The following is a 19899-nucleotide window of genomic DNA, read 5'->3' on the forward strand; positions in this document are numbered from 1 at the left end:
TCCCTATTAGATTAGCCTACTGTGCTTCTGTAAAGTAGGTCACAGAAGGTACCCTTTAAGATTAGTTTACTGTGCGTCTGTCTAGCAGGGACACAGAAGAGATCCCAGGGGTGAATTTGCGATTTCCCATCCACACATCCAGATTTTGCTTGAAGAGGAACAGCAAGGGGCTATGTCTAACATGACATTTGCATGAGATTGTTATTACCTGGTTAGAGGAATATTCCCTTTCCCTGGTCATTTTCTGATTTCTGAGTTAGTATCTATAATTAACAGGGGGTGTGGAGGGCTGGAGGGGTGCACAGGGGCTTGCACCCTTGCAAAATTACTTGTTGGTTTAGTTTCTTGTGGGGGTAATCCCTGGAGTATGCGGAGTTTGAGTCTACAATCTGAGTTGCCAGGCATTGGCATAGTGATCTGTCAAGCTCACTCTCTCTCTCTCGCGCTATATATATATATATATATATACACACACACACACACACACACACACATATATATATATATATATATATATATATATATATGTGTGTGTGTGTGTGTTTATATATCTTCATTTATATGTGTGTGTGGATACATATATATATATAGATATATATATATATATATATATATATATATACATATATATATGTATATATATATATATATATATATATATATATATAATCTGTGTTTGCACACAAAATAATACGTAGCTGCACTTCCTCTTTTCTCATTTTTCTTTTTGTGTGAACTTGCTGAAGTTGCCAAAAGAAGCTTGAGGCCAAGTTTGACTCATTCAGAGGGTGCATTGAAAGACTAAATGCAGGAACACAAATAGCAAACACAAGGAACTGGGTTTCAGGCCTAATACCGCTGTGTGTCACCATTTTACAGACAAAATGGCACCTGTTTTGGCCTCCAGTTGTTCATCTGTCTTGAAGTTGTCTGACAAGATTTTGTCATCCTCTTCGCTGTTGAATGTTTACAAGACTAAACAGAAAGGTAACTTCTTGGTATCTGTTCCCGTGTCAAAATCCTGGGATATGGCTGATTGAGTCCGTAATTTATTGGTGCATGTTGTTGTCATAGAAAATGAACCAGTACTAAGGCATAGCCCTAAGACTGATTTCATGTCCCAGGAGATTAACTTCCTTCTGTTTCCATTTCCCTTTTGTCTGCAAACTGTTAGCTGCTGTACTTTTACACTTGGGCTTTCCTATATCCATTTTCACACCTTCAAGCTTTCCTGTCCTACCAGTGGATACCAGAAGTCTGTTTATGATGTGGAGCTGGTGACCGAGATGGTTCAGAGCCAATTGAGTAAACAGCTGAAGCATTGCCTATTTAATAACCGCTAGAGGTCTTTTAGTGCTATGCCGCCTTTGTTGTTTATTTGTTAATCCTGGCTTGACTTTATTCCTGTCATCCAATCATCAACCAACTGTGCATTAATCATTTCTCATCTACTCCTTTTATAGTACAGATCAGCGGTAAGAGTTGGCAGAAGTTTTCCCTTTCCCTTCATGCTTTCCTTTTATTGCAGAATCTGAAACTTAAAGCTACAAAGTACAAATTTTTCATCATGTCTTGATATTATATGCACTACTGATACATCAGAATGGCTCTTAATTTTTGTCATATTTTAGTTTTCTACACCGAAACTGGCTATTGCTTTCCAGTCTCTTGTTCTCCACCTGGAGTAGTACATATTAGGTACCTTTATTTATTTATTTATCCTTTGTTGACCAGGTAAGTCCCACTAGGCTCGTAGCCTCTTTTCAGGGCTGACCCAAGTTAGTATTTATACAACTTGGAGAAATTTGACCATCTGGGAACTCCTGCTACTCTTTTCAGTAGGTGCTGGGGATCTGTTACATCCCCCTAAGTTTCCACCATCTCAGGCAGATGAGGCCTCTGTATAATGTCTCATCCAAAGGACCTTTAATAATAAGATAACTACAATAAGGTAGATACTGGCCATCTTAAGTGTTTTTTTTCTCCTCCATTTAATTTATCAGTAGTGTAGTAGTCTCTGACTCTAGATGGTCTGTTAAAAAAAAAAAAAAAAAAAAAAAAAAATTGGTGGTTTAATGGAATCGCTTTGGTCTGTTTTTACGGATCGTTTGTAAAACCTTTACTTGTTTGAATTTTAGTTTATTCAGTAGGATAAATAGTAATCCTAGAGAAAGTAGTCCGCAAATGCTGTTGCAACCATCAAATTTCCCATACAGTGTTTATGCTTCTTTCAACAAATACTTTTGTCTACAAGAGTTAAGAATTTAGTAGCTTTACAGCATTTAAACTTCAAAATGTTGCTTCTGCTGATGAGCTTAATGAAGGACTCCCCACAGACAAGCTTGGAAAGTGGATGCCCTGTCCTTCAGCTGGAAAAACCTATCAGTTTATGACTTCCCTCTCTGCCTCTCCTCTCCAAAGTGCTACTAAAGATTAAACAGGACAAACTAAGGACAATACTTATTGCACCAAACTGGCCACGCCAACACTGTTACCCCCTCTTGAGCAGTGTGTCACTTCTGGAACCATGGCACCTGCTTCAGACCCCTGCCCTGCTGTTCCAGCAGGAGGACCAGATTCTGCACCCACAGCTTCAAACCCTAAACCTTGCAGCTTTGCTAATTACATGACCTCTCCTTTACCATTCCTCAATAAGCAAGTGATCAATGTCCTTTTGGAGGCATGGAGGCTTAGTACTAGAAAATCCTATGCTGAAAACTAGAAGAGATTCTATTCCTGGAGCCAAACACAGGGGATGGGCACAACTGTGCCCAATTAACTGCTCATTCTTTGGTACTTAACTGAGGTGCTTCACAAGGGCCTTTCCTTTTCTTCCATCAAAATTCATGCCTCCGCCATCTCAGCTCAGTATAATACAGAGCCACCCCTCTTCTCATCCACTGCTTAAGCAATTCCTCAGAGGGGCCAATAACTTAAAACCACACAGGAGAGCCCCTACTCCAGCCTGGGACCTTAACTTTGTATTGGAAAAGCTCACTCTACCTCCCTTTGAGCCAGCTACAAATGCAGAGTTGAAATTCCTTTCTTGGAAAACAGCTTTCCTCCTAGCCATCACTTCAGCAAGAAGGGTGTCTGAATTACACACCCTCATGGCAGTGGAGCCTTTCATCATCTTTCATGTGGACAAGGGTGTCCCTCAGGACCAATTCCTCCTTTATGCCCAAGGTGGTATCCAGTATGGCCCTTAATCAGTCCATTCATTTGCCAACCTTCTTTTCTAATCCAGAGAACAAAGGGGAACGAATACTGCACTCCTTGGACGTGCGCAGACAGCTTAGTTTTTACTTGGACAGGACTAAGCCTCTCAGGAAATCTGAACAGCTGCTGGTTGTATTTGTTGCAGGGGCAGAGGGGAAGGCCATTTCAAAGCAAACCATTTCTAAGTGGATAGGCCATTGCATTCATTTCTGTTATAAGCATCATGGAAAACCTACCTCACAAGGGGATAAGACCACATTCAACCAGGGCTGCATCTACCTCTACAGCCTTTCTCAGAGATGTCCCTACCAGGGACATCCTAGAAGCTGCTACCTGGATTTCTGTACATACCTTCACCAAGCATTACCACTTGCCATTTGTTTTCTAAATCCAGAGCTGGTTTTGCCACTGCAGTCTTGCAGGGCCTTATAGCTGGTCCTAATGCTATCTAACTGCCTCCTCCCCCCCTTAGCTTTGGGAATCTACCCAAATGTAATGACTGCAACAGTGAAACATGAAGAACATATAGTACAGGGTTGTACACTTACCATAAATGTAGATGTTCGAGTGTATTCACTGTTGCAGTCCTGGTTACCCTCCCTCCAGCCCCCTGACTTCTATTGACTTATACCTCTGTTGTTGCTTGCTATGCTTAAAGCTTTCTGGTGTATTTGCTTTTTGTTGGAGGTGTAACCTTGTATATAATTGCTTCCCATTATAGGGTCTCCTGACATCTGGTGCAAGAAAAACTGATGCAGTGTTGTTGGCTGCATGCTTTATACCCCTGACTACCTGATGTCATGGAAGTTGAGACAGCAACCGATGCACATCCCAAGACTTTGATAATCAGACCGATTGAGGGCTGCTGCAAGCAGATAACCCAAATGTAATGACTGAAACAGTGAATACACTCGAACATCTACATTTATGGCAAGTGTACTCGACTGTACTTTTCCCTCCTCTACTTTTCAACAAAAAGGCAAGTTTCCCTCCTCTACTTTTCGGGTCTACTTCACATGACTGAAAACTCAAAGTACTGAATTTCAGTTGACTGAGACCACAATACCTAATTTTCAAAATACTGAAAACTCATTTGAATGAGTCTCGTTATACATATATATATATATATATATATATATATATATATATATATATATATGAAAGCTGAAAATGCTGACTTTCAAAATACCGAATTTTAAGCCGTCGACGTGATTTGTGTTTCCGTTGACCTGTGACTTGCCTGGGATAAAAACAATTACTGTAACCTAAATGCCAACTGTCAGAATACTAATGGTAGTGTAGAAAGCAGTGTTGTAATGTATTTAAATGTGGGTATGTCTCTCTACATTTTTATGGGAAGTATCTAAAGTAATATGATGTATGTTTTGTGCGCTCCTGGCAGTAGTGGCCGTGTGAACAGTACTGTAAGGTAAGCAAAATGTATATTCCCTTTTCCCCACTGTAGTGGGATCCTGGAGTTAGTATATATAATTAGGGGGGGGGGCATAGCCTCCACCTAGTTTGATTTTATATCATCTGGTTTCTGTTAAGAGTTTTAAGTAGTTTTTAAGTTTTGGAAAGAGTTACTCACTGGTGGTGTAAGTGTGCATGTCTAGTATTGATACATTCAGCACTTATAGCTTTTAGTGTAATGAAACTCAGTCAAATGAGTTTTCAGTTTTTTTGAAAATTAGGTATTGTGGTGTCAGTCAATCAAATTCGGTATTTTGAGTTTTCAGTCATGAAGTAGATCCCTACTTTTCATACCCAAATGTCTGTCACAAGCCTTGAATCCTCTATCGTATCTTGGGCACTGTTGTTCCTTCTGTTCCTTCTCCAGAACAGTGTCCTAAATCCAGTGCTGAACCTTTCTAATAAATGAGAAAGTTAAGAAACTCTGGGATTTGTTTCCTGGATTATCTGCAGATGGGTGCTGACTCGAACCCTCTTCTGTGTGATAGGGCTGATGGTAGTTGTAATACATTTCGGTCTTACACTGAACAGTACAGTCTTTGACCCTCATTGTCATTTTTGTTGTAGTGGATATCTCTACACCAACTTGAATGTATGCTTTTTTCCTTTCTTCAGCCTTCTTTCTGACTTTTGATGCATTGCAGAAAGTCATGGGTACATCATTTGTCCAGAGGTTTCACAGTGCAGGTCAGAATTCTTCTTCCCATAAATATCTTGAAGTTGAAAGTTATGCGTTTGGCACTACAGGCTAGGGAGTCCGTCTTGAGCTTGTGTTGATGGTCTCAGATTATTGGGGTAATAGTATGCAACCTGATCATTCTGGAAAGACTGATTTCTACCCTAGCTTTGAAGAAGCAATCCTGTATTGAAGGTTCATTCAGATCCACATTTTCTTTCTGACATTTGATGTCCTGGGGGTTCAAATGTCCTTCCAGGTTCCTCCTGAAACTCTGTGGACTGTAATTGTAACTCTTGGATTAATGCAGCTGTAACTGTAAACATGGGGAATATGTACCAAGGGTGAGACATCTCTGACTGTTCTTTCTTTCCTAAGGCACAGCTGTCTCAGAATTAATCCATATAAATACAAGAATGTGTAGATCAGGTGATGACAGCCTTGGTAAAAAGCATTAGGGTCATCACAGCAAGTTTCAAGGTTTGCTGTATTTCTGGTCCCACACTTGTGATATGGAATCTTCCTACTAGCAGTAGCCTGCTGCTTGGTCACTGTCTGGTTCTGCAGGTTGTTCAGACACTTATGATTTAAAAAAGTCAAGACTTTTAAATGTTAACAGGTGTGATTTCCAGCACTTTTAGCTTTGGCATCTTAGCAAGACCATTCATTCTGGTCTTTAGGGATCTGGGCACTGTAGGAAGCTATTAATGGCAGCCAGTCCTCAGTAGTCTGTGACACTGCAAGCATTAGCAAAAACATACAAGCAATGAATCCTTCCCTTCTATATGCATTCATTGACTTAATTAGTGATATTTCTTCCTTTCCTCCAACTGCTATAATCATGTCTATAATTGGTAACCCATTCCCTTATTCCAGCAAATCTACTATCCTATTTAATACACAAGAGTCTGAAGCACTCTTGGGTCATTCATTGTGCTGTTGGTTTGCTTTCCTTGCAATAACAAGGGAACTTAAAAAAAAAACAAAGTAGAATAAACCTAATTGAAATGCAGCTGAAGTCCACTCCTCTTTCTCTTCTCATGGTTTCTAGAAGAGACATAAGAAAAGGAATAAAATGGCAATATCCAGAAATTGTGCGCATTGCAATTGACTTTGATGTAGATTAACTGGGTACTCGTATGTATGCAGAGGTGCATGTCATTTTTCCTGTTTCTAGCCTAGTTGTGGTAACTTGCGTTTAGTTGCTGGTCTGCTTAGTTTTCTAGTTTAGGACATTACATTTTATTTGTCTACAGTCCTTATTGCTAGAAAAAAATGCATCACCTTCAGTTAATAGTAGCTTTGCGAACTGTATGTGAAGTACCGCTGCAAGGGTGATGCCAGGTTAGTGAAGCGCACTGCTGCAAGGGCAGTGCCAGGTTAGTGAAGTACACTGCTGCAAGGGCAGTGCCAGGTTATGTATGAACTTACTCAACTTTTGAAAATGGTCAGCATGGATGAATGATGACTTGAAAGATGGTGGGAAGTCTGTCTTGCTGCTTCAAGCAAGTCTGTCTCTCTGGCTGTGTCCGTTATGATTTGAACCTAAATAGTTTACATAATGTATGTATTTTTCTGTTCGTCCAAACTGTTTCAGTGCTAACTTTACTTTATTCATTTTTTTCCTCACCTGTATTTTTATTTCACCTTTTGTAAAGGTGGTATCCCAGACTCTGGTTAGAAGATAAAATCATCACTAAAGGGTTTGAAATATTCTAGTAAGATTTTATATTTACAGTTTGTACATTTGTAGTAAACATTAACTTTGCAGCACTTAATGTTAGCACACAGTAAACAAATATGACTGTGGCCTTAAAACTGTACAAAAAAAAGTACATGCCTTTACAGCATTCTGCAGTTGTACATCCAACATCCATTTGATGGACTTCCTGGGACTAGAGTTGCAACACTTATACAAAAACAGTGTAATAGTGTAACTGGTATCCTTATTTGACAACAGAAATATGAAAGGGAAGTTGGGGAGACCAACCCCAGTATGAAGTTTTAGTCTGGTATATATTTTTTTTCTTTAAATTATTTTGTCTTTAAAAAATTGTGGCATGTACATCTTTTGCAAAAAGCTGTTCTTGATTTATGCAAACCAGGTGTATTTTTTCCAAAATGGGGCATATTGCCAGATGATAACAAATACATGTTTATTTTTGATTTCTACAGTTGTTCATTGGCCTCGGATTTCCTTATGAGGGACCAGCTCCACTTGAAGCTATCGCCAATGGATGTGCCTTTCTTAATCCAAAATTTGATCCACCAAAAAGCAGTAAAAACACCGATTTCTTCAAAGGCAAACCAACTTTTAGAGAGGTGATGTCTCTTGCATATTTTCCAAATACATATTTCTTTGCTTTCTTTCAAAAGTATCAGAATTAGACGCGAGGAAGATCTTGTTTATAAATACTGCTGCATTTTAGTATGGTTGAACAGTTGTTGGAAGTACGCTGGGTACGTTACCTAGTCAGGCTTACAAATAGAATTTTACACTGGATAGACTCAGTTGAAAATTAAATAAAAATAAATGTGTAGGTCCTTCTAGTACAGAGGTAGTATTGTCATCTTGTGATGTCAGTGACCTGAGAAGAGAATAGACTCTACTTGTTTAAAAGCTCATTGTAGAGGGGCAAGTTGTGCTGTTTCATTCACGTTCATTTCTTGTTTAGGTCGCTCCCATCCCAATTCCTTTGGGGCATTCCTAATTTCAAATAAATCATAACTAGGCCATTGATTGCCCTAGTTTTGCAGGTATCTGAATTTTGCTGCTGTTCGATTCTAGCCGTCAACGATCTCTGTTTAGCTGTGCAACAACTTGCAATCAGTGGCACAGTGATGTGGTTTAAGCTTGAAATCTGGTGGCATTAGGCTCATTTGTGTACTGAAACGTGGATGGAGACCTACTGAATAAAAGGTTTAGTGCCAAAGTCCTCTCTGGTTAGCTGATGAGTAAGGAAGCAGTCTCACAGCCAGGAAGTTTTAAGTATTATGTTAAAACATTTGTTCAGGTAGTTTGTGGTTTGTATATATTTACATCTCACAACCAATTTTTGAGCAAGGAATTTAAAAAGAAATTTAGTTATTACCAAGTACAACCAACTACTTTACCCGTAAAACATTACTTTTGACACCTCTGATTTTTTTTTTTTTTTGCTGGGTCAGTGACGGGGATACAGATGTTTCAGCAGTGGAGGATAAAGAAGATTGAAAAAAAAAAGACCACCCAGAAGCCTCATCTTTTCTGCGCTGTTTTTTTCCATCATACCCATATTTGGTTTTCTTTCTTGGCCATTGCTTGAAATTGAACAGTGTGTGAAGCCTACTTTTTTTCTGATAAGTTTGTTGTGTGATATTTGGCTTCTGAACCAGATTGATAAGATGGGCTAAAAAAGGGAAAAGCCTTTCTGAATTTTGCACTTGACTTTTAAACCTAAATTTGTCTGAGGTAAATGAGAAATTGGCAAGTAAAGCTGACAAAGGCAGAATTAAGCAGCTTCTCTTTTTGTTGCATTCATGTTGCAAAATGAAACTGGAAAAAAGGCAATACAAAAGTGAGAGTGATTGTTTCACATTTAATGTCTTTTTACAGCATTTTCCACAATCTCCTCATAGATAAGAAGCAGCTGAGTTACTAATTTAAGATAAGCTTAGATGTTACTATGTGCAGACTGAGTCAGTGATTAGGGTGTACAGACACTTGCAGAGAAACTATGAATACATCTAACAGTAAAATACTACAATAGACCATGTAATGCTACAAAGGATGGTACCAGTGATGAGATGGTGTAGATTTAGCCTAAGGGTAGAAAAATGCTTGTTGACATGTAGATTAATCTCAGGTAGGGAATGAAATGGCAGGCAGCCTGGTTCCTTTATATTTTATCTCATAGTATGAAAGTGGCAGTTTAGGGGGAAGGTCATTTAATAGGGTGGTTGATGTCAAGGGTGCAAGAGCAAAGTATTGCTTAAACTTTTGACTTGACTAGTACCTCCAGATAATAGACATTTAAACATTAGTGTATACATACTGCCATCATTAGTTGTCATGTTTTTCAGAGTTGTGCAGTTATTTTCATATTTAATGTATATAGATTGTTACAGTAAACTATACTTAAGGAGATTTTAGACACCAAGTTTGTTCCTCTGATGGTTTAGGCTTAGTGAAAAAAGTGGCTACACTCTTCAGCCATATACAATATAGACAGGTGAAGTAATTCTTAAAAATGTGGAGGTGGTGTATGCAAGCTGTAAATGTAAAGAAGGTAAATATTTTAAAAAAGGAAGTAGTCAGTTCTGATGATTCTTGCACTGTGATTACAGATTTCAGCTGATGTTGGTGTATGTGCTTGATGACACGTGAGGAATGTCACAGAATGTGTGAATGTTTCCTGAATCACTTGCATGACAATATGCACTTTAAGTGCTATAGGACAGAAGCTCATGTCCTGGTATAATCAAGGTAGCTAATGTTCTTACCACCTTGGTTTTGACAGCAGAAACATGTTAAAGTTTGCTGGCATTTTCCTGCTATGTAGTGAACCACCACATTCTTGAGTTTTAATTCTGGACTGAAAGTGGTAGTGACGAATCACTGCAAAAACACAGCGTCACATCACAAGGCATGGAGTGTGTGGTTTGTTGTTCGACGTATTTCAAGGCCAAGTACTCAGACAAGGTCAGTATCGGTGCCAATTAGTGATATTCCTTCAGCAGTAGAACAGCATAAGTGTTGCTTATATAGTGTGTGCATGCATGCATGTGAGGGACGGGGTGCTAAGAAAAAGAGAATTGTTTTTTCAGGTGTATGATAGGGTTATCCGTGTAAAGGAGAGCTGAAATCAGGTTTTTCTATTCTGGTTCTGAGCAAAGTACAGAGTTGTCATAATCAGCCCTCCTCCCTCTTTTTCCCCATTTTCTACAAGGGTCAGGGTGTTGTGTCAGCTGTCACCATCTCTCTCTATTCAGTGCGATTGCTCTACCTTCTTCGACACCTATGCCTGTCTTGAGACATTTCTCACACAGTCCATCCAACTCTTTGCTGGACACCCTTGTTTCCTCTTGCCTTCTTCATGTCTGTCTCAAATCTTTTTACCAGATTGCCTTCGGCTTTTCTGCACGTGTCCGAACCACCATAATCTGTTCTGTTTCACCATTTCTGCAATTGGAACTACTTGCGCTTCTGCTCTTATGTCCTTATATCTTCAACTGTCAGTGTGCATCCTACCACCCATCTTAAGCACTCCATCTCCTCTTGCTTTGACTACTGTGCCTTTACTGCCCAGGTTTCTGTACCAAACAGTAGTACTACTAACACCACTATTTTGAACACCTTACTTTTCTGCTTCTTTGGCATTCTTCTGTCATACACTACACCTGATACTCTGTTCCAGTTGGCTGCAGCCTCACTGATTCTAGCTTTGACCTCCTCATTCAAACTTCCCTTATCCTCAACCACCCCTCACAGATTCTTGAAACTGTTAACCTGTTCCGCTATTTTCCCTTTTATGTCACTTCTCAGCTCCTTCTAATTTCCTGCATCTGCTGCCATTGCAACTGTCTTATCTGTACTCTGTTTCATCCCATGTGCCTTCAGCAAAGGGTAGGGAAATGGAATACAAAACTGAAGTTCCTCTCGGCCATCTGCGTGTAATACCACATCATCTGCATACAGCATTTTTTGTTGAACTGTCCCCTCTGAGCTGTTTGCTAATGAAGCCCCCTCACCAATGTGAACAGCAGTGGGCTCAGAGCTGAACCCTGATGTACAACCACTCCCACCGGGAACTCCTCTGTGAGACTGAGCACTGTTCGTACTTGAGTCTTTGGGTCCTTGTACTTAGCTTGCATGAATTCTCAGTGTTTCTGGGACTTCAAAACTACCACAAGACTGCTTAAATCAGCTTTATTTGGACCTTGTCATATGCTTTCTGTAAGTCTAAGAATGCCCAGTTGGACTTTTTCCTCATGTCTATCTTTTTCTCAACTGTCTGTCTCACTGAGAACATTGAGTCAGTTGTGTTGCAACTTGATCTGAACTGCTCATCTTCCATCTTATTTTCTGCTGCTGTGCATATTCATTTTGCCAGTCACCTTCTCCAGAACTTTCATTCAGTGTGACGAGTTTGATACCAGTGTACTGCCCACAGTTGTGAAGGACCCCTTTGTCCTTGAACACTTGCACTAGAATACTTGTTCTCCAGTTATCTGGGAAATACCTTTCTCTTAACACTGCGTACTCTCCAGAGCTATTTTCCCCTATCCCACCTGAGAAGAAATTTAGACACTGCTGTTTGTGCTAGCATGTCGGATTGAGTTTTTGTGGACAATTTCAGTTTAACATGTGTATTAAATGCCAGCATGATGAGCGATGATATTGTAAATAAGTTCTTACATGTTGATTTATGATGTGTTGCACAGAATGTTTAAAAGACTTGAACAGTCTCCTTTTACATTTGTAACTGCACGTTTGTGAAGAAAGATTCTAAAGGCAAACTGTTTCACATTCAGCTGATCTGCAAGAGGGTGTCATCAGAATGTTGAGAGTTGCTGTGTTTCTGTTGTTGTTGTGTCTTTCGGCTTTTCCCGGTTAGGGGTCACCACAGCGGAACTCCGGTCCGCTAATGATTGGCAGTTGATTTTTACGTACCAAGTTGCCAGCCCTGACGCACAACCTTCAACGAAGGAACGCCCATTTACGCATGTCTCCACGCAGGAGACACTCTAGCTGAGAGTCAAACCGAACAGCGTCTTACTGTGAGGCGACAACGCTACCTGAAAGAACTGTTCAAATGATGGTCACAGGATGAAAAGCGCTGAATTAAAACACGTTTGGATTTTGTTTATCAAGAGTCAGTCTGTTGCTTCTATACATTTTTTGTTTTAGTTATTTGGGCAGTTCGTGATTTACTGTTGTATTTGGTGTGGACAGAAGAATACAGTCTAGTCCCAGGCTATAGTGCATGTTCCTGTTGTGCTTTTAGGGCAAAATTATGAAATATTACTCCTGTTTAAGTGACAGTCTCACATTGGAGTCAGTAGTGAGGATTGATGCTCCTTAGTTACTGACACGGGATCGTTATTTGGTGGCAGTTCAGTAAGAATGTTATCGGAACGTCACACCACCCAACATCTTTATCATGTCTGCTGTGACCTCATCTGATCCTGCTGCTTTCTCTGACTTCATTTCCGTCAGTATTGCTACCACCTCTTCTGTAGTGAGCTCCTCCTATCTCTCATCATGGGCTGTGTCTGTGTCAGTACTTCTGTGGGGTGTTCTTAATTCAGAAGCTGCTGGAAGTACTCCTTCCATCTGCCTTTGTCCTGTGGATTGGTGAGCAGGCGGTTGCAAGCATCCCTTATGAAGGGTGTCTGACTATATTTGTCTTTGCCTTGCAACCTGATATAGATTCTTTGCCCCATCAACTGAGTTACTTTCCAGAAGCTGATAGACTACCTCTGATGCCTTTTTCTTTGCTATTACAACTCCTTTCTTAGCCTGTTTGTTAGCCAACAAGTGTTTCTTCCTAGCTTTGTCCATCTTTCCTGCACTCCTCCTTTCTTTTGATGACTTCCTGGTCTTCTGCTTTTCACCACCAGCTTTCCTTACATACCTTAAAACCACAGTTGGCTTTGCTGCATATTTGTTCTGTAGTCCTCACACATGCTGTTTTGAGGCACTGCCATTCTTCTTCTTGAGGTGATAGAGCCCTCAGCAGTTCCCTGAACTGTTGTGAGTTCTCTCCAGTCAACGTCCAGTTCATTGGCCTGGTCTCTGTTGATCTTAGAGCCTTCTCTGACTACTCCTTGCAGCTGATTATGGCAACCAGTTTTTTATGCTGTGGGATGACTCTTTCACTAGGAATGACTTTGCAATCACTGATTCTACCCCCAGTGCCCTTTCCTTACTAGGAGGAAGTCTACCAGAGTTGTATATACCGGTCACTGTTGTATGTGATCTTCTGACTCAGTAGACATTAAAAACTCAGATGTCAGAAGAATAGATGCAAGTCTTACAAGCATCTGAGGTCTTATTTTATGATCCATCTGCATTCTGCTTCTGCTGTTCCACTTCAGGACTTGCATGTCAGAGAGTGAAGGTGAAAGAAACAGATGGAGGCCTCTGTATGCTGTAGAATCACATGAATAAGATTATTTTCATGAGGACTTGGACAAACTCCACTTGTGAATATCTCCTTTGGTGGAACTGTTACTCTCCTGAGGGAGATGTTATGTTAGGAGATTAGGGATGGGAGTTATTCACCTAGAAAATTAATTTGAATTTTTTTAGACATAATTTTGAAAATACGTCTCTGTTGTGAGACTCACAGCCCACAATATAAACGCCGGATAGTTCTTACTGGGTTCTGATCATTTCCAGAATCTGAATGTAAATCCTGTGGCACATCTGATGGCTATTTCCCTGCAGACAGTTCAGGTTTCAGAGGTGGCATCTGGACTCGCTGCTTTATCTAACAGCAGAGAATACCCAAATCTAGACAGTTATGGTGTATACTTGGGCCAGTCTGTGGCTCATACCATTAACAATGTAATTCACGTGTTTCAGTGTTTGAGATAAGTAGAGGGGCTATAAAAAATACATTGTCTCAGGTAGCAGCTAATGTAGAACAGCATGTGATCAAATGTGGATTTGACAGTGTGGCTCCATGCTGTAAAACGTCTGCCACTGGTATGCCCCCCCCCCCAGTGCATGCATCCATGCATGCACGGTTGCCTTTCCGACTCTTGCTTGAAGATATTAAGTGTGAACTTCTGATTCTACCCTTAGACTTGTGGATGCCCCTTGGCAGGAGATATTCAGAAGCAGTATGGGAAAGGGAGAAGACTCTGCAGTCAGTAAAACATCTCTCTTACTTTCTTTCATTGGTATTCCTGGAACAAGCTTATCAAAGTCTAGAAATTATGTGCGTGCAAACCAAACCTGTGTAATGCAGATGATACAGGCAATTAAAGTCAAAGTGATGGTTCATCTTGGCCTTAGATAAGTGGGTGATGCAGCTGTAGACCACAGACTACATTAAGGTATTTGTTCAGGAGTGCTTTTCTCTATTTCATGGCATATCACCTCTCCCAAAATCAGTTGCAACATGCTGTACCTTTCTGGGTTACTTACTGGCATGCAAAGCAGTGGAAACTGTTCTACCACACTTTTATTCAAGACTGTTTGGTACTCAGACTTCCAATATGGCTGCATACTGAAAAACAGCTTAATTTCTGCACTCCTAGTGTGAAAAAAGAAACTGAGGTGTAAGAATTATTCGGGTAAAATTCAGTCATTAAACTACCTAGATGCCACCAGGTAACACATTTTGAGAACCTGAACGAAAAACAGCCAGAGAACTTGAAGAGAAAAGTTTGGCTGGGAAGAATTTTTGTAGCTGTTCAGCAAAAAAGCAGTTCAAATTTTATCTTTGGTACAGAAGATGGCTGCCAGTAATTTAGAGGAAAAAATAAATTAGATGTACTCCGAGGGTATGTAAAATTAAATACTGAAGGAATATATCAACTCAAATAAAAGGTTAGAAGGAATGGAAGAAGCTTTAACTAGCTATTTAACTGAACTAATAAAACTGCCAAAATCAGAGGGTGAAAGGAAGAAAAGGCTGGCTGAGCATGAGACTTCTCAAGAAAAGCCGTTTCCAGTTAGAAGACAAAGGATGCAAAGCAAGCCTGTGATTTTTTTCTGCTGTACCAGAGAAACTGGAATGAACAAACTGTATTCATTTTATGAAAGTACATGTATTCAGTTTATGAAAGTACACATACACAACTGGTCTGGTGTTCCACAGCAGGATTTTTTAATTGAAAGAGCATAACATGTATGCCCCAAACCTGTACAAGAGAAAGCAGCCCAAATCTATATTAGTAAAGATGCAGTTATATCAACAGAGTTGATCCTGACAAAACTATTGAAGAAAAGTATTAAAAATAGCAGACAACAGTGTGTGTGGAAATTATTTACTGTATACTGGATTGAAGGGAAGCAAACTTATCCCAGCAGTCTTGGAGTGGCGAAAGGCAGGAGTGAGAGTCAAGCTGCTGTATCCAGATGTCTTCAGAATATTGTTTTTCTTGGAAGGTCAGGCTGAGTAGGAAATAAATGTCCAACAGAGTGAGCCAGCAAGCAAAAGTGGACTCTGGACTCTGCTCCTCATTCTTCTGGCAACAAAGCTGATAGAGACATTCTAAGTGAAATATTTTCCAGTGTTCCAAAGGAAAATGCTTGAGAGAGAGAAAAAAGTATAGGAATTGGCAAAAGGAATTGAGTACTTTGGGCTTGAACTCCAAAGTCTGGTGATGGAAGATTGAGATGATCAGGAAGAAGACCAGCAATGGTTAAATTAGTGAATAAATAGATTATAAAGCATCAGTCACATTTTTGAAAAAGTATTTGCTGCAAAAACGTAGCTGAGAAAGACTGTAATTTTGTTGACTTTGTTAAATTTGTAGGTGGCTTGTTACTCATATACCCCACTTTGTCAATAATGTTCATAAGGCTACTAAAGTGAAAACTTTAAGTAAAACAAATGTTCTTAAAATCAGTGTAAAACATGTCATGATGTAAATTGCATGTTACATTGACAACAGTATTGTATAGTGTGCAGTCATCTTTTTAAATGTGGGGGGAGTCTTTTTCAGTGACTCTACGTGTTAAAAATACTAAGTAAACAAAAGCACTTTCTCTTGGTAATAAGATATATAACATTTATACTGTATCAAGATAGGGAAACCTGGACAAAAGCAAGTTTAAGTTAATATAATGTGATCTTTGGCTGCTTAGGTGGGTATAAACATGTATTTGATTGTATTATATGTAGAGTTACAATAATAATTTCTCTATTTGTACAAGGGTGGATGTCTGTATTATAATGTCCTTGAGCTGTGGACATTTTGTTTTAAAAATAGCCTTCAAAAAGATAAAATTATGAAAGGCATGGAAAATGCTGCATTTCTTGCATCTGTGGAGTTGTCAGCTTGTTCTTTTCCATTAGCTAATGTTCTCAGTGAGAGACATGACGTCTGCAGCTGAAAGCAGCTGTCCTTTAGAACTCTGTGCTCTAAATGAAATTTACAAAGAATCTTGCTAAGTTGTTAGATGTTTTATTCATTGCTGACAAGCTGTCTGCAGGTGCAGCCAGTTAATCTTGAGAGTTCTGAGCACTCTTCTTGCAGAGAAATGTAAGATTTAAATGTACAGTGGCAAACAGTTCAGTGAAAAATAGTCTGAAACTGGGGGAACTTGATCAGAGTTAGTAGCCTCCCCAGCAGCCTTAATACCTTAATGCATTTAATAGAACAGCACACAGTTTAGTTTTTTTTAAAGGTAGACATTGCCCATTTCCTTAAGTATTAGGCTGTTTTTCACATCTGGGAGGGGAGTAGAGATAAGAAAAGTGAAGACTGCCATCAGTGGAAGAGGAGACAAAGGCTGTAACATACGCTTTAGGAATGGGTAGCTCTAATTTTAGCTTAGGTGATACATGTGGGCACAGCTGTCAGTTTGGGGCAATTGCCCTATCTGGAATGTTAAATTTTTGCTTAAAATGTACATAGTTTTGTGTGTTTGTCCCTAAGTTGATAGGGAATGGGGGCTATGAAAATGTATTCAGTTTTTTGTTTGAGGGTTTTCATTAGAGCAAAAAGTTTTGAAAAACGTAACAAAGCTTCAAATGTAGATGAGAAGAAACAATTGCACAAAAGATCAGCATGCCAAACTGTGCGCATCTAAGACAAAGTTAGAAATACACATTCAAAAGAACTGTTGTGTGTATTAAGGAGGAACAACAGTTTTCTGTCATAATGAGTAGTCAGTACATATCTCAGAATATGAGTGGCATTGCAGGTGTAGGCAAAAAGAGGAGAATGTTGAATTAAATTAAGGAATGTAGGGTACAAATAGCAATGTTGCCTAAGCCACATTTGGATAGAACTGAAGATGTGAATTTGACAAAGAATGTATTTCAAGATGGACATTCATCAAAATATCAGGGACAAATGAAAAGGGAAGTAATAATACTGATTGCCAGGGTCTCCAGGTAGTGATGGAAGAGGAAAAAAGGCAATAATAAGTTTGTTTCAGTAAGGGGCTTATAGGCAAGAGAAAGGGATTATGCTGGCATGTACAGTGGATTTAAAAAGTGTGCACACCCGTGGTAAAATGTAATTTTTTGTGATATAAAAAATGAGATCACAATAAATAATTTCAAAACTTTTCCCACCTTTAATGTGACCTATAACCTGTACAATTCAATTGAAAAACAAATCTGTTAGGGGAAAAAATATAACAAAAAATGTACAATAAGCTGGTTGCATAAGTGTGCACACCCTTAAACTAATACTTTGAAGGAGGGTGAAAACACTTGGTGACATTTACTATTAAAGTTTTTCCAGTTTATTAATTGTGGTTACACCACTGTGGTGATGTTTTTATTTTCTTTTGTATTTATATTCTTAATCATGTAGAACTGAGGTCTCGTGTATACTTTCTTTTTCTCCCTTTATCCATTTTTCCTTATCCCCGAGATGTATTGGTTGAAAGTAGGAAAATAAAGAACATAACTCAGTCTGATAACTTTTTGTTGTCCAATATGGCTCTTTCTCCCAGCTGATACAAATGATGATGGGAGATGTGATAACCCTTCTAGTGTATTGAAAGCTGTTCACTCAAGAGCTTCTAGCCCATACCACCTGAAGCCAAGAGTGGGGAAAATATTGTTTGTCATAGCCATCTGTTGTTCTCTGATGCAGTTCATATCCTGCTGGACCATGGAATACCAGAAAGGCAGTAAGTCTAGGTAATGAAAGTGCTGTTAGCCAGAAGTGATCATGTTACTGAATGGTTTAAAGTGTGTTTAGTGTGTGCATGTGGGATTTTAGGGAAGTAGTGGCCAAGGATAAATTGGAGTAAAAAATGCTATGGAGTAGGCATAGTGTTATAAATGTCATATAAAAGGCATTGAGGAAGTTGCAGAAGGGGAAAAATATGCAGCAACAGATAACAATGTTTCTCTTTAATTATAGGACAACAGAAGCATGACGTTGGAGAATAACTGGTCATGGATAAAGCAATAGGGATCAACTGGACTGCTGATTGATCTGATCAGTCCTGATCAGTCTTTTGACTGTTTACAGGACAGCTTGACAGTGGATCTAGTTGATTTCATCTGCCTAGACTTCAAGATCTTTGATTTGGTCCAACACATGCAGCTACTAGGAAAACTTGATTGTAAGAAACAAGAGTGTGGAAATCAATTCCTTTATGAGAGGCACAAAGGGATATGGTGAGAGAGAGACTTTGTCAGGAATCAAAAAAACTGTGTGGTACTACATTGGTACAGTATTTTTCAGTATTTGTTGCAGGCATATGTGAGGAAGTGAAGGACACTGTCATACCTCCTGTCTGAGACACAAAGATGCAGCAGTGAAAGTCTGGGGTTGAATTTAAGGATTGGTATGGAAGGGCTGACCAGGTGGTTAAAAAGGTGGCTGTTGAAAGGTCACTGCAGACAGAGGCAAAATCCTGTAGTTGGACAGCAGTAACTCTGATTTAAAATAGTAGGAGGAGTGGAACTGATGGCAACAGAAGATTAGATGGGGGGGTTGAACACACTTCAGTTGGACAACCAGAAGCAGAATGAGAAAGCAGTGACCGTAGCAAGTAGAATGATGTAATGTGGACTCAAGGGCATAGACTGTAGAAACCAGTAAGTAATTCTTCTGACCTATCAGGTCATTATCAGGTCACGAGTTGTCTGTTTTATAAACTATGCAGGGAGAAGAACTTAGAACTTCAGTCTACCAGAAAGAATTTAGAGGACAATCCCCAGGAGTTTGCATGGGTAGGAGAGGGTTGATGGAAAACAAAATTACCACAACCTAGAGGAGTTGGACTTCTCACTAGAGATGAGGAAAGAGAGAGAGAGAGAGAGTGCAGCTTTGACACCTTTGTACAAAAGCATTTTAAGCAAAATGTGAATGGGGCTTAAGTTTCAGATTGACGAGACCTCAGAATCAGTGAAGTACCCTTTAAGTGAGAGGGTTTGGACTACTGGAATAAATTGTTACAGTAGGTCGTAAAGACAAAATCCTTAGAGGCAGTCGGGAGAGATGAAGAAGTGGTAGTGAGGGAGAGATTGAAGTGGTAGCAGGGTAAAGGGATGTATGGATGAAGTGTATTTGTGTGCATCTGTATTCTGTTGTGCTTTGTCTGGTTAACTGACTTATTCAGGGTCACACAGTAAACAAAATGAGGGATATGAGAATCACAAACAAGACTGATGCAAAGATTTTGTTCATTAGTTATAATCTGTGCCATACTGACACTGTCTCACTCACTGTCATTGTGTTTTAGGTTTTATGCAGTCCAAAACAAATAGCCATATCTTCAGTGTAACCTTGTGTGTTGCAATCAGTTTTAATTTAGTTATGGTATAGTATTTTTAAGTGTGCTTTTACTGTATTGTTGTCCACATGTTTGAGATGGAAACATTTTTAGGACAAGGAGACCT

The 19899-nt window shown here is 39.4% G+C and overlaps 1 protein-coding gene across 1 annotated transcript in view; it reads left to right on the plus strand.

Moving 5' to 3' along the window:
* The window catches only part of MGAT5 (alpha-1,6-mannosylglycoprotein 6-beta-N-acetylglucosaminyltransferase), a gene marked incomplete in the record, with an annotated part of 1206452 nt that overhangs the window by 1044593 nt on the left and 141960 nt on the right, over nucleotides 1-19899 (plus strand). Inside the window, 1 exon segment of the mRNA XM_044074935.1 lies at nucleotides 7544-7690. Coding sequence (XP_043930870.1) covers nucleotides 7544-7690 — 147 coding nt within the window.

This window comes from Protopterus annectens, chromosome 6.part0 (assembly GCF_019279795.1).
Source record: "Protopterus annectens isolate FY-2018-M chromosome 6.part0, PAN1.0, whole genome shotgun sequence".
NCBI lineage: Eukaryota > Metazoa > Chordata > Ceratodontiformes > Protopteridae > Protopterus > Protopterus annectens.